This window comes from Manis pentadactyla, chromosome 15 (genome assembly GCF_030020395.1).
Source record: "Manis pentadactyla isolate mManPen7 chromosome 15, mManPen7.hap1, whole genome shotgun sequence".
Classification (NCBI taxonomy): Eukaryota; Metazoa; Chordata; class Mammalia; order Pholidota; family Manidae; genus Manis; species Manis pentadactyla.
Genome location: NC_080033.1, coordinates 2,606,034 through 2,627,602, shown reverse-complemented (window position 1 = coordinate 2,627,602; position 21,569 = coordinate 2,606,034). Strand labels below are relative to the sequence as shown.

At 52.6% G+C, this 21,569-nt stretch overlaps 2 protein-coding genes across 4 annotated transcripts in view; one reads left to right on the top strand and one right to left on the bottom strand.

The window, feature by feature from the left end:
- STRN4 (striatin 4) overlaps nt 1-12,163 on the bottom strand; it is a 26,028-nt gene extending 13,865 nt beyond the window's left edge. Inside the window, exons 1-5 of one of the 2 annotated variants that reach the window (XM_036885389.2) lie at nt 11,829-12,163; nt 4,700-4,803; nt 4,136-4,209; nt 3,048-3,126; nt 853-1,050 (exon numbers count right to left, since the gene is read on the bottom strand). In XM_036885389.2, the coding sequence (XP_036741284.2) occupies nt 853-1,050; nt 3,048-3,126; nt 4,136-4,209; nt 4,700-4,803; nt 11,829-12,113 (740 nt within the window). In that variant the 5' untranslated portion in view covers nt 12,114-12,163. The remainder of the gene's footprint in view (nt 1-852; nt 1,051-3,047; nt 3,127-4,135; nt 4,210-4,699; nt 4,804-11,828) is intronic. The other variant, XM_036885390.2, reaches the window with a different exon arrangement.
- On the top strand, nt 11,734-21,569 carry FKRP (fukutin related protein). Of its 2 annotated transcripts, none has more exons than XM_036885393.2 (3): nt 11,734-11,776; nt 13,328-13,389; nt 17,677-21,569. In XM_036885393.2, the coding sequence occupies exon 3, from the start codon at nt 17,716-17,718 to the stop codon at nt 19,201-19,203; it is 1,488 nt and encodes a 495-aa protein (XP_036741288.2). In that variant the 5' UTR covers nt 11,734-11,776; nt 13,328-13,389; nt 17,677-17,715; the 3' UTR covers nt 19,204-21,569. The 2 variants fall into 2 exon arrangements, with proteins under 2 accessions (XP_036741288.2, XP_057349059.1); XM_057493076.1 differs by lacking the exon at nt 11,734-11,776 and adding an exon at nt 12,300-12,976.

The following is a 21,569-nucleotide window of genomic DNA, read 5'->3' as shown; positions in this document are numbered from 1 at the left end:
CTCAGAGCAGACCACACAGATCAGATTATGTCACTCCCTGCTCAAACCACTGGCTTCCCACAACCCTTAGAGTGGAATCCAATCCCCTTATCATACCCTAAGGCCCTATTTGATCTGTCTCCCGAGATTTCAGCCTCACCACAGACCATAACCCCCACGTGCTCACTCCCCTGCAGCCATGTCGGCCCCTGCTGGTTCCTGAACATGCCAAGCCCCTCACATCTCAGAACCTTTACACTTGTTATTCCCCTGCCTAGAACATTCTCCTTCCGGCTACTTGTGTGGCTCACCCTCCATTTCATGCAGTTCTCTTCCCAACAGACACCTCCTTGAAGAGGATCTCCCCATGTGTCTCACCCAAAGCAGCATTATTTCTCCTGTCATTCTTTCTTAGTACCTTTCGTTTGCTTCACAGCATCTCATATCTAGGATCACCTAATGTTGCATTATTTATTTTGCCAAATAACTACTGATGAAAGCATGAACAAATAAGAGCTCCCGAGGGTGGCAACTGTGTGCTTTGCTCCCCACGGGTCCTAGCACGTTGCCCGGGGCCACCCTGCAGCAGGTGCTCTGGGTTGCTGAAGGCAGGCCTGAGCTGCAGGTGAGGGGCTGGGTTAGAGAAGAGCTGTGGTGCGCCTCAGCACGGAGGCGATACTTGGGAGGAAATGTGCAGGGGGACCCAGAACAGAATCTGCGGATCCCATAATCAAGGGTTCTGAAACAAACAAGCCCATAGCACGTTCCAGGAAGGAAAAGACTCCCAGAGCACAGGCAGCTCTGCTGACTTTTCTGACACTGGCCTTCACCAGGAGGAAAGAGGGCACACACCCGCCAGGCCCAAGGGCTCACCTCTTGATCTGCTCCTCGATCTGTTTCACTAGCAGTGACTCGCCACCAGTGAGCCCCCCAGGGCCCGGCGTGGCCCTGGGACCGCCGTCACTGGGTTCCATGGCCCCGTTCAGCTCCAATGAGCGGCCCAGGAGGGACCGCACGCGCTTGGACCGCATGTCCAGGATGGTGTCTGTGTAGCCCACCTCTTCCAGGTACCTGCAGGGAAGCAGAACTGGCAGGAGTCAGGTGTCTCCTAGCCTCTTTAGGTACTGGGGGGGCTGATGCAAATTGAGACAGCCCTTTTGGAGGAGCAAATTAAGACTATACATCAAAATTTTAAACAAGCGTAGCCCTTGCCCTGCTGCTTCACTTTCAAGACCATTTTCAGCGGAAGCCTTTGTGCACAAGCACCATGCTGTCACACAGATGCTCGCCTCAATGCTGGCGGGTAGCCAAAATGCAGGGACCACACTACATGTCCACTTGCGAGGACAATGAAAGCCAATCACTGATGGGGGCACCAGGCAGACAATAAACGAGGCAGAGCACCAAGGAAAGATGGCCCAGAGAAACGGCTTAACATAAACTGTCAGTTACGTGTTCTGTACCATTCGAGTGTTGGTAGTGTTGATGTGTGTGCAGGGAGAGACCACACACAAACTCACATCTGTAGTATGCCCCCCACAAGGCCTGAACGACAGACACTGAACTTAATAACCGTGACCTCGGGAGAAAGAGATAAGAGATGTTAAGAGGAACTTTTGCAACTTACACTACTCACTTCTAGAGATGCGCATGTATTACCTCTGCAGTTTAAAAAAGCTCAAGCCAGCTGGGACTGCTCTAAAAGCTAAAGAAGGGGGTAACAAATCAATTATGATTATCTGTGGTTTCAAAACATATAAGATAAGAGTCCCATGCTGGTCCTCTGGAGGCTCCTTCAGAAGAAGCCTTCCCTGTTTATGGCGCCCCAGAACCTTCGGGGCCCCTGCCCCAGTCCCTCACACATAGGGATGCACTTGTCTCCACCTGCTGTCTCATCTTCAGTGCCTACTTGGGTCCAGCTCCTCCTCCCACCAGAGAGGCAGGGAAGTATGGTGGTGAAGCTGAGCTCTGGGGGTGGATTGCCTGAGATCACATGTCAGACCCTCCACACATTATCTGTGTGACCTCATGCAAACAGATACCCTCTCTGCACCTCAGTTTTTCATCTCTGAAAATGAGGAAAAACCTAGCAGTTATACCACACAGAAATTTATGTGAGGCATCAATGTGGGCAAAACGTTTAGCATAGTGCCAGGCACATAACAGGTACTTGGCAAGTGCTGCCTACTACAGTCATCTGGGTGTTACTGTTTGCTAGCAACTGCACTTTCAGATATTTAGCTTAAGGAAAGCATGGATATGGACAAATAACTTCACGATGTTTGCCATGCTCTCTATAAAAACACCTTTAAGGAAACTCACAAGAATGGCTATAGAAAGTTGTGGTCACCCACATAACAGACTACTATATAATTCTTAAAATGATGCCACATGCTAATTTACATGGAAAGATTTCACAACACTTAGCAAAACTACACTATAGAACACTGCAAAGGGGGGGTCCCCTGCTTTTATAAAACATACACACACAAATGCACAGTCACGGAAGAGAGTGACAGAATGAGAGTGACAGGATGTACATACACCAAAAATGTTCATGGAAGCATGACATTCCTTGGGTGATGGAACTACCAGTGATTTTTTTAACAGCTTTATTGATATAATTCACACATCATACAATTCACCCGCTTAAAGGGTGCAATTCAGTGTTTTTTGGTATGTTCACAGAGATGTGTGACGAGTGACTTTTACGTTTTGTGTTTCCGTTTCCCAACTTTTCTAAAACACATAAATCTCTTTAGTAATAAGAAATAGTTTAACATTACCTTTGGGGGAAAAAAAAACACATAACCTTTTGGGATCACCTTCCAGGAGTCGGGGGCACCCCCATGTCTGCCTCAAACAGCACCTCTCCCCTCCCTCTCTCTGGGCAGGGCTCTAACCCACAGGGTGACAGGCCAGCTCGGCTGTGGCTGGCAGGGATCCTGACAGGTTAGTATCCCCATCAGGGACAGGAAGGACTGTGGAGTCTCCGGGCTTATCTCCCAAGCCAAGCACGCACACATGTGCACCCCCCACAATGACTCCCCATCCCTCTGCACACTCACTGTCGGAGAAGCTGCCGCCCCTCCTTCCACACCAGTGGGCTGTTGTCCAGGGTGACCGACTCCACAGGGCCATTGGAGACTGGAGAGAGGAAAGCAAAGAGACAGGCTGTCTTAGTGAGGGTACTGCTATGTACCCATCACTTCCTCCGTCTTCCCAACCCTCAACCCCTGGTCAGTCACTGTCATGTATCCCGCAGTCACTTCCTGAGTGTCTGAAACTTGCCCTCTCCCCTCAGAGCTCCCCATCTCTAGCCTCCTGACTGGTCATCCCTCAAACTACCCTCCAGCTATCTCCAGACTCAGACCTAGTCACACTATGTTCCTATTTTCCTACGCGGGAAGCTGGCCTGGCTTGAGAGGATGCACAGACTTGACTGGGTTTAAGTCTGGCTCCGCCCTTTCCCAGCTGTATGACCTTGAGCAGGTAGTTCGCCTATCTGAGCCTCAGTTCTATCTTCTGGGAAATGAATTTTATTAAAAGAAGTTGATAAAAAGCACTTCTTGGGCTTACTGAGGACTATGAGATCATGTTTATTTTATTCATCAAATATTTATCAGACATCTATTATATGCCTGACGAGGGTCACATCAGTAAACAATGGCCCCTGCCCTTGTGAATTCGCATCCTGATAGGAGTCTGACCGAAAGAACAATAATCAGTGTTAGCTGAGCACTGAAGGCCTCGACAGGTCACCCAGCCCCTCACTTCTGCCACCAGCACTATTGGTTCCTGCCACAGCCAGTAAGCCTCTTCCCAGCCTCCCACCACCTCTCACATCCCGCTGCTGAACTGATCCCTCTTTCCCAGAGCTTGGACTACAAGGGACCCTGGGTGTCTATTTCACGGAGGGACAGCAGGCAGCACTGGCCTTGTTGGCCACCATCCCCGCCCCTGGGGGCCCAGCACAGCACCTGGCAGAGCAGCTGACGGGGAGGGGCACGAGAGTGAGGCCAACCCCTCCCGGCCCCTGTCCACCAAGGCCGCTTTCTACAGAGCAAAGTGAAGAGGAGGTGGCCCCGCTCCGCCCTCCTCCATGACATCCAGTTTCGTTGGGAGGGGACAGGTGGGAGAATCAGAGGGTGGGTACCTTGTTCTGATAGTTCTGGTTTCTTCTCCCCCTGGTTCAGGTCTGTCCCGAACTTCAATTTATGATACTTGGCCCTAAAAGAGCAAATGATTAATGAATAAGAGACAAAGAGCAGACAGAAGCCCCGAATCCCAGGGCCCCCCCCAGTGCACGCTCCCTTCTGAGGCTGAGTTGGCCTACACGCCCGTCACTAGGAAGCAGCCCTGGTGGAGGCACCGCAGACGGCGCCATGAAGGGCCCACGCCAGAGGCAGGCAGACGGGATTGCTATCCCAGCCCAAGGAGTCCTCGCTTAAATCCTCACGCTCAGGAAGCCTCCAGCGTACCCACTAGGCTATTTGGAGGGACAACTAAGACAATAACTATGTGGTGTTTGGCACTCAGCAGGCCGCCACCATTATGAATATTATTACCAGCCCTTACCCTAGATCCCACCCACTGTGCCCTGTTCTGATCCCACTCCTAGAACCACACAGTACTGGGTGGTCCCCAGTCTCTCTCAGCTGGAAGGGAGTATGCCTGGCTTCCCCACTTCTCAGAGGCAGGGCAGGCCAGCAGGGCTCACCTTTCCTGCTTCAGCGCATATTCTAACATCTTGATCCTCCGCACCAGGTCTGTCTTGAGATTCTCCTGCCCTTTCCGTTCTCCCTGGAGGAAGGCCACTTGAGCCTGGGGGCGACAGAGGGAACAGCAAGACAGCAGGGCTCAGGCTCACTGCCGCATGTCCCACCCTCCCTCAGGGACAATCAGTTCCAGCCCCTACCCCCACAATGACATGCAGCAGCCACTTCTTCAGGCATGACGACCTTGAACCAGGGTTCAAGGGAGCAGTGGAAGGGCATGCTGGATCTGTGTCCAGAGCTCCTGCCACATCACCCACAATGAAAGCTGAAGGGGGCTCCTAACCCTTGAAATGAAAATGGAACCAGCTCAGGCCTCATGTGGTTTCTGCCTTTTGGGGAGAAGCTGGATCAAGGATGAAGCGGGGAAGGGAGACATTACCAGCCCTGGGCTCCCCCCCACCCCAAGGCAGGTGCTGTCCCTAAGGTTGGGGCTGGAGGTGGTGTCTCACTATTCCTACCAGAGCATCTGTCTCTGGGAGGCGTAGGAAGCTACTTCTGGAGCTTAGGGACAAGAGTGGGTGGCTCGGCTCAGCTCCCGCTCCAAGGCAAAAGCTTTACCAACCCAATCCCCACCATGGGGACCAAGCGTCCCCCTGGAGTTTGCCAGGCTAAGGGAGATGTGCCATGACGTGAGCAGGCCCTGCCAACCATTTCACACCATCTGCTGGCATGGGCAGTCCTAGTCTGCTCTGCTCTGTCAACAGGTCTTTCAGAGATACTGGGCCAACGGCCTTCGAGGCGGGATCCTGGCTCCTGCCCATGTTCTGGAAGCCCTGTGCCGAACCCTGAGTGCAGGGCTCTCCCCGACTTCTCCCCAAGTGCTCCACTGTTCCAGGCTGGGACAGCCTGAGCTCCAGGCCAGCTCGGCCACTTGCTGTGTGATCTTAGGTAGGTCATCAGCTATCTCTGAGCCTCCCTTTCCCCTTCTAGAAAACAGGGCTCACGAGAGTGCCTTCCACTTAAGTGTTAAGCCCTTTTCAGTCCAAGGCCTAGCACAGAAGAAGGGCTAATAAATGCCAGCTCCTCCCTCCTCTCATTTTTATTCTGCCTGTCCATCTTCTACAATACTGAAATGGGCCCAGACTTCAAGCGAGCTAGGAGCCCCCTGAACCCTGAGACCCACCAAGCAGGGATGTCTGTGGCTTACAGGCCTCCTGCCCCACGGGCAGCTGCATCTTCCTGGGGCCGGTCCCCACACATCACATGCTCACTGGAGAACCTCAATGGCCCCACCAGAAGCCCCTGCGCTGCCCCAGACACCTCTTCCTGGCCATGCCAACTCTCAAAGCCTTGCTCCAGGACCATTGGTTATCAGAAGCCTCTCAGATGCCCACCCACTCTGCTCTCCCTCTCTGTGGGGCTCGATAAGCTCTGACCTCCTCCCCTGTGCACTTGGGGTGCAGCGCGACAGGCCTATCGCCTCTGCCCTTTCCCAGGGACCAGGTGTCTCCCTCAGGTTAGCAGAGAAGCGAGCACATGCTAAGTAATGCCCAACGCTGGCAGGGGCTGGAAACAGGCACATTCGTACATCAGCAGTGGGGTCATAAACTGACATACCCTTTCTGGAGGGCAATCTGGCCAAATCTATAAAAATGTTAAAGGCACATTCCTTTTGTCTTAGCAGTTCCACTTCTAGGAATTTACCCCCCAGGCATAACTGCAATGGTAGGCTTCCTTTTGAAAAAATAAAAAGGGATATACATGCATTAATGTATGACAAAAGTATCAACTCAGTCATTTCATTTACTCCACAAATATTTACTGAACCCCAACTGTGAATCAGGTACAGCTGTAGAGAGGCTACAGCACTGAACAAGATGAGGTTTGTATTCCAGGGTGGGGTGTAAGACAAGGAACAAATAAATATATGTCACCAGGTATGGTATGGAAAAGAAATTGCATCTATCCATTGATGGAATGGGACCTTTTCCTCTTAACACTTTAAATCAACACATAAATATCTGAAGCCAGATGGATGGGCTCACATGTGACCAACATCTCAGAAGTTTCCATTTCTGTCCTCTGTGTACCTTCTCAGTCCATCAAATATACTGTCTGTGATTTGTTTTTAAAAGGTAGGAGGAGTGGTGGAGAAGAAAAGGTCAATCATCAAACACAAACCCCGAGTTAGGACCTCACTGTCCTCCCTACCCTCTGGGCTTCCGTTATGAGCCTTCTACTTCCCAGCGTCAAGCCCAGCCTGCCGAAAGCTGACATTCATTCAACATCCAGCACTGGTGATGGCCTATGACCACGAGGCACTGTGGATAATGGAGCAGACCAGTGGTTCCTGCCACCACAGAGCTTTAATTCCAGAGTTGGGAGACAGACACAAGCAGCAACAACTAACATACGTGTGACTAGGGCCACGGTGAGGAAGCAAAGGGTGTTCTGGAAGAAGGGACACCAACCCACTTCGGGAGTTAAGAAATGACAGTTCGGCTAAGACCTGAAGGCTGATTAGAAGTTAGCCAGGGGAGTGGAGGGTGCTGCTAGCAGAGGACTGAGACAAGACTTGGGTGGTGAGCTTAAGGAACTCTCACAAGCTAGTGTGGCCATCAGAGTGTGTAAATGGGTTAGTAAGGAAAGGCAGAGAAGCTTGTAGGCCTGACAGTGGACAGCAGACCATGTTGGCAAGTTTGAAATTTATCCTAAGAGCATAGGGGAAGCTACAGAACAGTTTTTTTTTTTACTTTTTATTAAGGTATCATTTATATACACTCTTATGAAGGTTTCACAAGAAAACAATGTGGTTATTGCATTCACCCTTATTATCGAGTGCCCCCCCATACCCCACTGCAGTCACTGTCCAACAGTGTAGTAAGAGGCCACAGAGTCACTATGTGTCTTCTCTGAGCTACACTGTCTTCCCCATGACCCCACACACACCATGCACACCAACCATGATACCCCACAATCCCTTTCTCCCTCCCTTCCCACCCACCTTTGCCCACCCCTCTCCTTTGGTAACCACTAGTGTCTTCTTGAAGTCTGTGCCACGGAAGGGTTTTAAAGCAAAGGAGGGATATAATCAGATGTGCATGTAAAAAAAAAAGGTAATTCCAGCTAGAATGTGGAGAACTGAGGGCTGGGGGCGGGCGCAAAGCTAGTCACAGAAGGAAGCAATCCAGAGATTCCACAGAGAAAAGCAGTGCCCCAGACAGGATGGGGCAGGAAGGGGCTGAGTGGATCTGAGGCAATTAGAAGGTGGGACCCTAACACCTGGTGACCTACCTGTCAGGGAAGAAAGCGGAGTCAAGAACTGCACCAGTCTCGCTCAGACTCCCCTCTTCCATCTCTTTGCCATTGTATGAGCCCTAATCCCCCTTCTAATTATGGTGCAAGGAGCTAGTTGGCCTGTTCTGCTCTCTTGTCCTGGTCCCAGTTCTTCTGGCAGAGGGAGAAAAGAGAACTAGAAATATGTGGTTGAAGTGTCCGAAGTTGGTAGAACTCACTAAAGGGACGTGTTGGTGTCCAGTCTTCCCACTCCGCAAACACCAGTGGCCTCTGCTGCCTGACCTGTGATCCCTGGTGGGCTGGCAGCTAAGTCTGGGATCTGACCTTTCTCCACTCACCGTATCTACCCACAGCCACTCCCTCACCCAGACTGTTAGAACACACGCCCCGGAACTGCGCTGGGACACATTCCGCCTGCACTCCGGCTGTTTGCTCTTTCCCGCCAGGCGCTTCCTGGGAGCTGACACCTCTCTGCACCCCGCTGCTGGCCTTTCTGTCCTGGCCCCAGGGAAGGGTCCCTGTTTGGTCCATGTAGCCCTCCCTAATCTGCACTCCTCCATCCCGAGCTCCGGCGGCTCCTGGCAATGGTCTGTCCCCACTGGGTCCCTCAGAGCCCCTGTGAGGCTGGAAGCAGGGAGGCGCCGGTTCCGCACCTTCCTCGCACTTCTCTTCTCTTCCACCACACCCGCCGCCGCGCCTCTTGTCACTGCTCCTACATGAATGCCCAGTTGGATTCCCCAAGGGGATCCTCTGTGCCCAAAGAGCTCCCCTTCCCAGAAGTGCCACAGGTCCCGGGCAGAGCCATACAATCAAGGACTCAACTTGTGTGTGAACATGTGGAGTTCCTAATAACCTCCTGTGCAAATTAGCCTCCTCTGCTAGCCTGGGAGTTTCTGAAGGGCAAAAACTACACACATCACCTACTTCTTGGAAGCTCCCCAGCTGGCCAAGTCCTGCTTATCAGCAGGCTGCACCCACACCACCTCCCTGCTCCAATCCTGGGGTGCCTCCTGGCAGGACCTCACAGGGGGCTGCCTTTTCTGCCGCCACACGCAATGTACTGAGCGCTGACTGCACAGCAGGTCCTGAGCCAGAAGCAGCTCTACTCAACTATTTGGAGGAAAGGTATTCAGAGCTCACCAGGAAAATCTGACACAGTGTGGGGAGTAAAAGATCTCACAGGAGAAGTCACACCACCACAAGCGATAACGCGGTAAGTGCTCGAGCAAAGGTGTGTGCAAAGTGGTGCTGCTGAGTGTCAACACGAGGCACCTTGGCAGAACCCATCCCCGTTTTCTAAACACACCTCTTCTACTATTCCACCCAACCGCTCTGTTTTATAATCATACAGGAATATGTTCACTGCAGCCATTGGTGATGGGGAAAAATAACTGAGCTATGGTGCAAACATCCAGAGGAACATAGTTATCAAAAATAAGGAGCAAGAGCTCCCTGATATGAAAGGAACACCAAGGCACAAGAGTATGTGAAAGAAGTCACAGAATGAAACGTATAGTATGATCTCATATATTACACACACAGAGCTAAACTACTTTTATAGCAGTAACGATTGCGGAGGAGAGCTAAACACAACAGGAAAGAGATGAAAGGGGGGTCATTTCCCTTTTTGCTTATATATGTATATGCACACACACACTCCCCTCAGATCTTCCCATTTTTACTAATGTAACAGAACAGAACAAAAATCCTCCCCAAGTGCAAAGTAAGTGATGCAGAGCCTAGAAAAAGGACAGCCTAACTAGGTGCTATCCACAAGTTCCTCCCGAACTCCAAGACGGGCCACTAAGTGAGGGAATAAACACACTTCTCTTCCCTCGTTAAGTCTCAAAGATGAAATGTGGTGTAGTGGGCGCTATGGGGGTACCGTGGTGTGCTGTCCCAGAGACTGAGATTCAGTCCCAGGTCAGCTACGACTGCTTGGATGATCCTGGGGGCCACCGAGCTTCCTTGGAACCGTTTTCTCATCTGAACTGGGTGGCACAGGTATAGAGCACAGGCCTGAAAGCCCATAGACTGGCCCTGCCACCCACAGGCTGTGATCCTAGGTAAATCACTGACCCTCTCAAAGCCTTTTTGTCTTTTTTTTTTTTTAATAATAAGGGGAATAACATCACTCACCATCCCAGAATGTGGCAAGGATTAAATACTACTATGTTATCTAGTGCTTAATACAGTGCCTGGCATTTAATATGTGCTCAATAAACTGCAGCTGTTATCACTGTCCCTGAGTGAGGGCAATGACATGGTCCTGCTTACACAGTGGGGTAGTCAAAAGAGATGTATGCTGGGAAGGAGTCCTGGAAGTAGAGAGTGGGACATAAAAGACAGGGGCACTTACATAAGGATTCCTCTCCCACCTCAACCCAAGCCTCAGCTGCTACACAGCTAAGATCCCTAGTGGGGCTGGAGAATTGTGGAATGCTCTATTCACCCTACGGACAACATTCTAATCAGTTATTTAGGTCCCCGCCACAACTAGGCAGAAAACAGCAAATCAGGAAGGGAAAGATGGGTTGCTAGAAGCAGGTACTGATTCCTGCTAATAATACCCCAGCTCAGGAACCCTCTGCCTCCTCCTGGCCTACGCCTGAACCGCTTCAAATCCTTATATTCTGATGCCCAGGCTACTTGGGAAACTCTCCGCAAACGGACCCACACTTCTCAAGGTCACAAAACCCAGCCCAGCTCTTCTGGTTCAAACATCATCCCAGGGCACATCCCTTTCCCCAAATAATCCACAAACCATGGGGTTCTTTCCCAGAAACTTACACAAACACATCTCACCCCAGTATTCCTCTGAGATTTTTCCTCACACCGCCTTTCCTGCTCTACGAAATGCTCCCCCCTGCCATCCTCCAGGTACGCCCAGATTCCTCCTTGCGGTCCCCATCCTAGGTCCCATCATCTTCACACTGGGCATGCGTGGTCTCTCTTACTCCAGTTCAGGGCTCTCCACAGGACAACCTGCACACACCTCCCGTCTCGAGACCATCCTCCCAGCCCTCCACACCCCAAAACTGGAGTTTGCACTCTCAACCTGCGTGGACAGGCTCCTAGGTCAAGTCCTGGCTGGGCCCCTGCTTCCACCCCAGGAACCCTTCCCTGCACTCGGTAGCCACACATGCCAGGGCTCCCCGAAGTTCCCTCCTCAGAGCGAGGGGCACACATTTCCACCCTGGGACCTCTCGAGGCTCTCCTCTCATCCCGAGTCCCCACACAGCCGTCTTTCAGTTCTCCCCGTCCAAACGCTCCGAAACGCACCCGGTCCCAGGCTCTCCGACTTCCTCCCCGTACTCAGGACGGCCGCCCGGACTGGCTCTTGTCCTCGGCGGGTCCCAGGTGCCCCCAACGCCCTCCCCCCGTCTCCCACCCGGAGCCCATGGGACGCCACCTCCAACCCGCACCTGGCCGGGGACCCGGGTGGGAGCGCTCCAGCACCCTTTGAGCTTGGCTCACTCCCATACAGGACCCTTCCAACTCTGCGGAGCTCTCCCGGGTTCCCCTCCCAGGAGCCCGGCGGCCGGTCCGCTAACTCCCACCCCTCGTCCCAGTCCCGCTCCCAGCCGGCTCGGGACCCCTGCGCCCCTCCTCTCAGACGGCCCTCCCGCCCCGGCGCCCCCTCCCACCCTGAGCCACCCGGGCGGCTCAGGACCCCCCTTGGACGGCCCCTCACTCCGTCTCCGGGCCGGTCTGGGGCCCCTTCCGCCCCCCCGGCCGTCCCGGCGGCCATTGCTCCAAGATGGCGGCGGCGGCGGCGGCGGGTGAGGCCGGGCCGGGCCGGGCGGGGGTCGGGGGTCCCGGGGCGGCGCTCACCTGCAACTCTGCGCGCTCGGCCTCCCAGCGGGCCTTCTCCGCTTCGAAGCGCGCCCACTCGTGCTGGATGAAGTGCAGGATCCCGGGCAGGCTCAGGGGCTCCGGCCCCGCCGTGGGCCCTGGGCTGCCTCCGCCGCTGCCTCCCTTACCAGCCGGGCCGGGCCCGGGGGCAGGGGCAGAGGCCGGGGACGCCCCCGTCGGGCCCGGGCTGGCGCCGGAGCCGAGCGGGCGGCAGGAGGCGGCGGCGGCGGCAGCGACCGCAGCGGCCGCTCGCTCCTCCATCATGGAGGCCCCGGGGCCGGCCCGCGCGCCCGCTCTTCCTCGCGCGCCTGCGCGGCCGCGCCAACCCCAGCGCGCGCTCGACTGGGCCGGGGTGGTGGGGCGGCGACGGGAGCGAGCCCGGGCGCGCGCCTCGCCCACCCGGGTCGACCCCAAGGCGCGCGCGGGTGGCCGGGAAGGGGCGGGGCAGGAGCGCGGGCGCCGAGGAGGGCAGATGCGACCCCGGGCGCCGGCGAGGGTCGCCCCTGAGAAGGGCGGGTTTGGCGAGGGGCCACTTTCTGTCCCCCTCCCGCTTTGCCCCAAAGAAAGATTCTAACCCTGTATAGACTCAAATACCACTTTGCTCGACAATCGCTATAAGTCTTTGAGAGAAAGGGCGACCCGCACGGGTGGTTTCAGCAGTGGCCCCATGCTCCCTGATTGCTGGCCCAGGTCGGTAATAATGGTAACCCTTCCCCAGCCACGAACACTCTGGCCTCCCCTCCTTTCCACCTTTGTGGTTATGGAGCTCCAAACCCCTCCTGTCCCTGCACCGGAGGAGGTTGCTAAAGTAACCTAAGTCCTGGATGGTCCCTCAGCCGCTACGCTCATTGGTTACTATGGCAACCTCACCTAGCACTCAGGTAGAAAGGGCTCCAGCCCAAGGACACTGATCGCTAAGGGAAATGCATCTTTCCCAAACCCTCTCCCTTCCCCTAGCATTACCATGGTAACCATCTTCCTCTTTCCTGTCGTGGGAGGTCCATGGACCAAACCAGCCAGGTGTTTTTATTTAGAGGAGGAGATGCCCTGATGAGAAGTAATTGCTGTGGTTACAGGGCCTGGACCAGAAAGTGTGAAACAGTCAAGGCCTAGTCTTGGTTAACAGGGTAAAGGGAGCAGTCCCCCTTCCAGTGACCCTAGGAACCACGCCCACCAAAGTAGGGGCCGTTTGAGGATTGTCTCTCAGGATGGAGTGTCTAGGGAAGACGTTGTCATGGTAACAACTTATGTTACTTCTAGCCCTACCTTTCTGGACACATTTCATAAGAAAGGGATGGTTTTATTGCTGTGATAACTGACATCCTTCCCACCCACTCCTGGGACGCCTCCAGATGGTGCCCGAGCTTATGGAACTTTAAGGGAAATGATTCCCCAACCTTGTTGCCACTTTTGTGAGATGAAATTGTGCTCTATTATGCAAAATTAGCTGATTTGGGATTTTCTGGTTCTTCCCTCAGCTGGGCAGCTGAACTGGACTGGAACCACCTCCTCGAAGCTCCCCCAGCCTGCAACCTAGGAGGTAAGAAGTCCCTCAGTGTTACCTACACTCATGTGAAAACTGCCCTTTCCTTGTCCCCAAAGGCTTTCCCACATATCACTCATTTCCTCAGCCCATGACATTCCCATTCTACAGATTCAGTAACTGAGGCTCAGGCCAGATCAGAGTTCAGGCCAGGTGAACCCAGGCCTGAAGTGAACCTGAATCCACTTATGCTATTTTGTGGGGAATGGAGAGACAAAGTCAAGCTTTAACTGTTCTCTGCTTCCTGCGCCATTTTTGCTCTGTCACACCCCCTTCTGGTATTTCCTGCCCTATCTGTAAGCTGTTTGTGTAGTTTTCATCTTCCTGCCTCTAGAGAGCTGGCCCATGACTGCCTTCATTCATCCCATGTCCCCAGAACACAGGATCTGGCACATAGGGCACTCAACAAATATGTTTGTTGAGTTAATGAGTCAAATGAATTAATTAATGTGCTATATTCAGCTTTGGAAGCACCTGTCAGGCTAGGGCTGTCTCTGACTCATTGAAGATGGACTGAGAGTTGGGCTGAGAGGACCCGAGAGAGACAACAGAGTTTATCTGTTGAAAGCACAACTCTGGAGCCAGCTTCTTGGGTCAGATTCTGGGTCCACCACTTCCCAGCTGTGTGACCTTAAACAAGTGACCTCACTTCTCTGTGCCTCAGTTCCCTCAACTTTAGATCTGATCATAATGTGAAGATTAAACAAGTTAATATGTGTAAAATTTTTAGAAGAGGGCCTGGCATATCACAAGCAGCTAGAATTGTTGACATTATTGTCATCCTATGATGATTCAGAAAAACATCGAACATCCAGACCTTCAAAAGCAACCTTTCATCCACGTTCCCCCGGTGAAGGGATTTGGAGCCCTTACAGCTGGGAAGGCCAAGACCCACCTTATTAGGGCGCTAGATGATCCCTTTCTCTTCCTCTCTGGTCTGTTCACCTCCTCACCTGGCAATCATACCTGCTGTTCTTTGAGGACCCGATTTCATGAGGCCTTATGGGCCACAGTGAAGACTTGGCTTTTCGTTTGAGTGATTTGGGAGCCACAGAAGGGTTTGAACAGATGCAGCATAGGACCTATTCGAGTTTTAACAGGATCCTTCTGGCACTATAAGATACAGATTGTAGCAGATGAGGGTGGAACAGAAGGATGGTCTCTTTAGAGTCTTCACAAGATTCTAAAACCATCTAAGAGTTTCTTCTATGATTCTGTGTACCTAAACACCATGATTCTAAGATTTTTAAGACTCCCAAGATTCTTTGGTTCCAAAGGTTCCTCCCCAACAATAATGTGACTTGTGTGTGAGGTCAGGCATTTTCTGTCTCTGTATGTTGTATGTCCACTGCCATGTCCCCAATGCCTACAACACTGTCTGACATGTTGGAGACTTCCCACAAGTCCTTCAGACTTGCCTGAAGGAAGGAGGGATCAATCTACGGTCCAGAAGGCAATTCCAAAGATCTAAAGATTAAGACGTCAATCTTAAAGTACAACTCAGATTCTTAAGTGCCAGTCAGCTTGGGTCAGAGAAAAATAAGCAGGACTGGGATGGTGAAGATGGGTAGGATGGCCTTCCTGGTAGGAGAGAGACAGAAAGGAGGCAGGAAGACTGGGGCAGGGCCTCAGGCACACCGCCATAATGTAGAGTTTGGCTCCAGGGACCTGAATGGATTTTACAGATGCACAGACACCTGACCCTGGCCATCTTTTTTTTTTTTTTTGTCAAGGGCATTTTCAGGGCCCAGCCATGTGCTAGGAACACAGCAGCAGCTAGAGATAGCCCTGGCTCTACCCTCCCAGGTCTTGCAGTCTGCTGAAGCAGAGACATCCCCAGCCGGTGCCAAGCCAGAATGGGCAGAGCTGTGATCAGGGAGCCCAAAGGGGACTTTTGGCCCAGCCTGGGATTCAGGGAGGGCTTCTTGGAGGAGGGGTCATTTGAGCTGAGGCCTGAGGCATTAATAGGAGTTCTACTTATGGAAGAGAAAAGAGAAAAAGTTATACTTATGGAGGAGAAAAAGAGGTATGGGAAGGGTGGGTATTCAGGAGGAGATTCTTCTAAGTAGAAAGAACAGAATGTGCAGAGGCTTAGAAAGAAGACCTGTTTGAGGAAAAGTCCAAGTGGCTTAAGCATAGAGTTTGAGGACTCATGGCAGATGGAGCTAGAGTAGTTGATGGGCAAGACCTTGTGGAATATTATAAGAAACTTAAGGAAAACAAATCCTATCATTTGCAACAGCATGGATGGAGCTAGTATTATGCTCAGTGAAATAAGCCAGGTGGAGAAAGACAAGTACCAAATGATTTCACTCATCTGTGGAGTATGAGAACACAGAAAAACTGAAGGAACAAAACATCAGCAGAATCACAGAACCCAAGAATGGACTAACAGTTACCAAAGGGAAAGAGACTGGGGAGGATGGGTGGGAAGGGAAGGATAAGGGGGGAAAGGGGCATTACAATTAGCACACATAATGTGGGAGGGAGGGGGACACGGGGAAGGCGGTATAGCACAGAGAAGACAAGCAGTGATTCTATAGCATCTTACTACGCTGATGGACAGTGACTGTAATGGGTATGTGGTGGGGACTTCATAATGGGGGAAGTCTAGTAAGCATAATGTTGCTCGTGTAATTGTACATTAATGATACCAAAATAAAAATAAATAAATAAATAAAACTTAAACTTTCTCCCCAGGGTACTGGGGAGCCATGGCAGGTTCTGAGCAGGGAGGGACAGGTCACATTTGTGAAGACCCCTCTCTGGCTGCCTTTTGGTCAGGAGACCAGGGCTGGCTGAGTGGTCATCTGGGTGGACCCAGGTTGAGGTGGGAGCTGCGGGATTGGGGAGGAGGGATCAGAAGTAATTAGAGCTAGGAAAAGAAGCTGAATCTCTGATGTGTTTCTCTCTGGGAAGAGTAGAAACCTGTTTCATGGGGGTACTTTTTTGAACATCCGCTCAGGACCTAGAGAGTTCGTTACACCTCTTGTGCTGGAAACCAGCCAAATATTCAAGTTGTGATGGTGACAAGGGGACAGCGACATCTGGGGGTTGGTGAGGAGTGTGGCCAGTGTAAGGAAGGACTGGGCGTCCTATGGCCCACAGCCACTTTTGATGTAGCCCACTCCTCTTTAAAAATAATTTTTAATTGTGGTAAAATATACATAACAAAATTTATTCTTAACAGTCTTTAAGTGTATAGTTCAGTAGTGTTAGGAATATTCACATTATTGTACAAACACTCTCCATAACTTGTTTGCAATAGGAAACTGGAACTCTATACCCATGAAATAAAACTTCCCATTTCCCCCTCCCCAGAGCTCGCGGCCACCACCATTCTACTCTCTGTTTCTATGAGTTTGACCCTTTCCACTTTTTTTTTTTTTTTTTTTTTTTTTTTTTAAATTAAAAAAAATTTTTTTTTTTTTTCTTGTATTTTTTTGTGGTCTTTGTTTTGTTTTGGCGGGTGCTTTTTGGAAGTCTTAAAGGGGCAGGGCGGGCCACTTTCCACTTTTTAAAAAGATTAATTTGTAGTCCACATTAAAAATTGGGATAATGTTGATTTAAGAAAACATTTCTAGCTTTTCTTGTGAAGCCAAAGGTTCTGCCTGACCATCAGGAAACTGATGACCAGGTGCCACAGGATTTGAGGAAGTGAGAAGGGGGCAGCAGGGAAGGGGCTCGGTGGCCAGTAACGGAGGCGGTAGCACCCGCCTCACCCTAGAGCTCAGGCCAGGGTGTGAGAGGGAAAGGAGGGAGGGGTCACGGGTGGCTTCCTGGAGGAGGGGATGGTAGAGAAGGTACAAGTGGGGCTTTGGGGTGTTCACAACTGCACCCAAACCTGAGTGAGAAATTGACAAAAAATAGAAGGGTGGGATTCAATAAATAAGAAATAAAGGTGATTCATTTGATAAAAACTGAGCACCTAATGTGTACTTGGCTCTGTGAGGGGTGGCAGTGGGGACCCAGCAGTGACCAAGACAGGCTCAGGGGCTGCCCTCATGGGTCTCATCATCCATCAGGGGGACAAAAACCGATCCCCACGCAGTAACGGTTTAGAGTGGTGGGCTAGGGTGAGGAAACCTTAGGGGCTAAAGGAGCCCAGAGGGGTTACATGGGAGGTCAGAGAGGGCTTCCTGCAGGCAAGGGAAGTCTAAGCTGAAACCAGATGGACCCAGAGCTGGGAGAGAAGGGCAAGGCCGATGATGGGGTGCTTGTAGGGGGTGGAGGAGGCTTTCTGATAGCCAACTTCAGCCTCCCCTTTCATTCTCCCATCCCCAGGATGACCTGGAGGCCCAGCTAGGGCCTGACTTCGGCCCCATGCGGCTCACCCGCTGCCAGGCTGCCCTGGCAGCCGCCATCACCCTTAACCTCTTGGTCCTCTTCTATGTCTCATGGCTCCAACACCAGCCCAGGAACAATCGGGCCCGGGGCCCCCGGCGTGCATCTGCCGCCAGCTCCCGAGTCACCATCTTGGTGCGGGAGTTTGAGGCCTTTGACAACGCCGTGCCAGAGCTGGTGGACTCCTTCCTGCAGCAGGACCCAGCCCAGCCGGTGGTGGTGGCAGCCGACACGCTCCCCTACCCGCCCCTGGCCCTGCCCCACATCCCCAACGTTCGCTTGGCACTGCTCCAGCCCGCCCTGGACCGGCCAGCGGCGGCCTCGCGCCCCGAGACCTACGTGGCCACCGAGTATGTAGCCCTGGTGCCCGACGGCGCGAGGGCCGAAGCACCGGGCCAGCTGGAGCACATGGTGGAGGTGCTCCGGGCTGGAGGCGCACGCCTGGTGGCCGCCCCCATCGCCTCCGCCAACCCTGCCCGGTGCCTCTACCTGAACGTCAGCCTGCGGGAGTGGACAGCCCGCTACGGCCCGTCCGCCTCCACGCTCCGCTGCGACGCCCTGGACGGGGACGCCGTGGTGCTCCTGCGCACCCGCGACCTCTTCAACCTCTCGGCGCCCCTGGCCCGGCCGGTGGGCACCAGCCTCTTCCTGCAGACCGCCCTCCGCGGCTGGGCGGTGCACCTGCTGGACCTGCCCTTTGCTGTGGCGCGCCAGCCCCCGCTGGCCGCGGCCCATGCGCGCTGGAAGGCAGAGCGTGAAGGACGCGCAAGGCGGGCAGCGCTGCTGCGGGCGCTGGGCATCCGCCTGGTGAGCTGGGAGGGCACGCGGCTCGAGTGGTTTGGTTGCAGCAAGGATTCCCCGCGCTGCTTCGGGACCGTGGTGGGTGACACGCCGGCCTACCTCTACGAGGAGCGCTGGACGCCCCCGTGCTGCCTGCGCGCACTGCGCGAGACTGCCCGCTACGTGGTGGGCGTTCTGGAGGCGGCCGGCGTACGCTACTGGCTGGAGGGCGGCTCGCTGCTGGGCGCGGCCCGCCACGGGGACATCATCCCCTGGGATTACGACGTGGACCTCGGCATCTACCTGGAGGACGTGGGCAACTGTGAGCAGCTGCAGGGCGCCGAGGCGGGCTCGGTGGTGGACGAGCGTGGCTTCGTGTGGGAGAAGGCCGTAGAGGGCGACTTCTTCCGCGTGCAGTACAGTGAGAGCAACCACCTGCATGTGGACCTGTGGCCCTTTTACCCACGCAATGGGGTCATGACCAAGGACACGTGGCTGGACCACCGGCAGGATGTCGAGTTTCCTGAACACTTCCTGCAGCCTCTTGTGCCGCTGCCCTTTGCTGGCTTCGTGGCGCAGGCGCCTAACAACTACCGTCGCTTCCTAGAGCTCAAGTTCGGCCCGGGGGTCATCGAGAACCCCGAGTACCCCAATCCCGCACTCCTGAGCTTGGCAGGAAGCGTCTGAAGCTCCAGCGCCCGAAGCTTCAGCGCCTGCTCCTGGGGTTGGGGGGACATTCGGGCACCGGGAGCTGTCCTTTATCTTGGTGCTTCTGGCATTTGGTGGACGGGCCAGATATGCCAAAACGCCCTGTAGGGCCCAGCACAGCCCTGCACATCAAAGAAGTGCCCTGTCCAAGATTTCCAAGAACCCGGGCTCTAGGGCATGGACAATTTTGGAAAGAGAGGAAGAAAGTATGGGTTCTGGGGCCGCACTGCAGCAAGTCAAACTCCACCTCCACCACTTACTAGTTTGTTGGCCTTGAGCAATTGTCCTAGTTTCTCTGTGCCTGTTTCCTCTAGAATTCAGCGAGTGCCATCAGTGTCCTGCACACGAAGAGCCCTCTGGACACTTGGTCGCTGGGGTTCCTTCCTCCACTAGAGGGCGCCTTTGTCCTACTGTGGGGCTAAGACGACAGTAGCCCCGGGGCCCCTGCTTCACAGATCTCCCATCTCTTGAGCCTTTCCCCACTGCCTGGGCCAGTTGGACAGGATGCCTACTCCTCTTCTTCCAGAACGCGACCTCCCCTGCTGGGAGAGCCCTGTGAGGTGCATGCTGCTTTTAACCCCATCTTCGGGATCAGGAAACAGGTTCAGAGCTCCGAGATGCAGCTGTGGTTAAGAACCACTCCATATTAACTGGTTTACCTCATTATTTTAGTTCTCTGCAACCCATTAGCTTACTTGCTAGGTGGGTTAAACAGAGCTCACATTTTCTGAGCACTTACTGTATATCATCGTTCTCAGTGTTTCACACAGATGAACTGATCTGTCCGTCGCCTCAGTCCTCTGAGGTGAGAGCTGCTATTACTCCAATTTTCCAGATGAGGAGCCTGTGGCCAGAATGGTAATGTCACTTGCCCAAGATCAGACAGCTGAAGAAGTGGCAGAGTGGGGACTTGAGCCCAGCCTGTCAGTCTAGGAGCCCACACGGAAGCCGCCCTCTGTGCCCCTCTCTCACAGTGGTTTGTTTGGAGAGGGACTTCTGGGAGGCCACACCACTCAGCCGGGAAAGCGATGGCTGCCTTCCTCTGGGGATCATGCACCTAAGAGTAAAAACTGTTGGGCCATATGCCCCCAACGTGTGTATTTATTTATAAATTATATACAGACACTACTATCATTCTGTATGTTAGTAATAAGGCCTAAATTATTCCATTCTAAAACTAAAAATAAATAGGTTTTGTTTACTTTTCCTCCTTCCCATGACTTGTCCCACACACACCCCTGGTGTGTGTACCTGGCTTTTGAGACCACAGGTTCTGAAGTGGGGGAGACCTGGGTTCCAACCCAAGTGATGCTGCTTCCTGCCACTGTGAACCTGGGCTGCCCTGGCTGCCTCTCTGCAACTCTGTGTTGCACCCGGAAATGGGGGTAATGAGTGCTTACCCCACGGGGGTGCTGTGAGGCACTGGAGTGGAGTCAGGGCTGGGTTTGGTTCCTGTCTTGGCTACTTAACCTTCTTTGTGATCTTAGGCAAGTCACTGCCTCTTTCAACCTATTTGGGCAGAGAGATTGGTGATATATTGCAGAAGTGTGAAGCTCTTGGAGAAGGAGACAAGAGAAGAGAAGATGCAAATTTGGCCCAGTCTCCGGAGGCTCAGACTTCCAAAGCCTGACTTCTTATAACTCAGCCTCTGCTTTTAGCCACTAAACCTGCAAATGGCTAGCAGAGAGACTGTTGGGTTCCTATGGAGCCTTCTAGAATCATAATGGGGATTATTTGGGTTATCCCTGTGATCAGGTGGGGCTTTTGACTCTTGGAAGGCATGGCCTAGAGATGGAGATGTCTTACGATATGCAGGGTGTCTCCACACAATGAAGTATTGTTCCTCGTCACATACAGTTTTAAAATGTGCCATTGGACATTTATGACGCATGGGTGACACTCAAAATACTTGGCAACTAGCACAGTAATATAAATTAATATATGAATTAAAATTTAAAACATTTTTCTCTAAATAATCAAAACCATCTACCTATATATATGTATTTCTTTAAATTGTTTGCCAAGAACGTAAGTTGAAGCATGAATCATTCAGAAGTTACTATAATGATTTTGTTTTAAGAAATTGTTGGTGTGATTTTTTTTGATTGACATAGCTGCGTATTTCCTATAAACATATACATATGTTTATAAAATAATCATGCCTTAGCTGTGATTTGATAAGGGAACCACATTAAATGCTTCTAGCAATTTCCCATTAGATTGAGAACCATTAGGTGACTTGAGTTATCAGTGCCTAAAGAATTTTCTTAACAGTGTTTTGATGTTTTCTCCTCTTTGCTGTCCCTCAGCTAACAGCAGTTACATTAAAAACTTTCCTAGCCCTT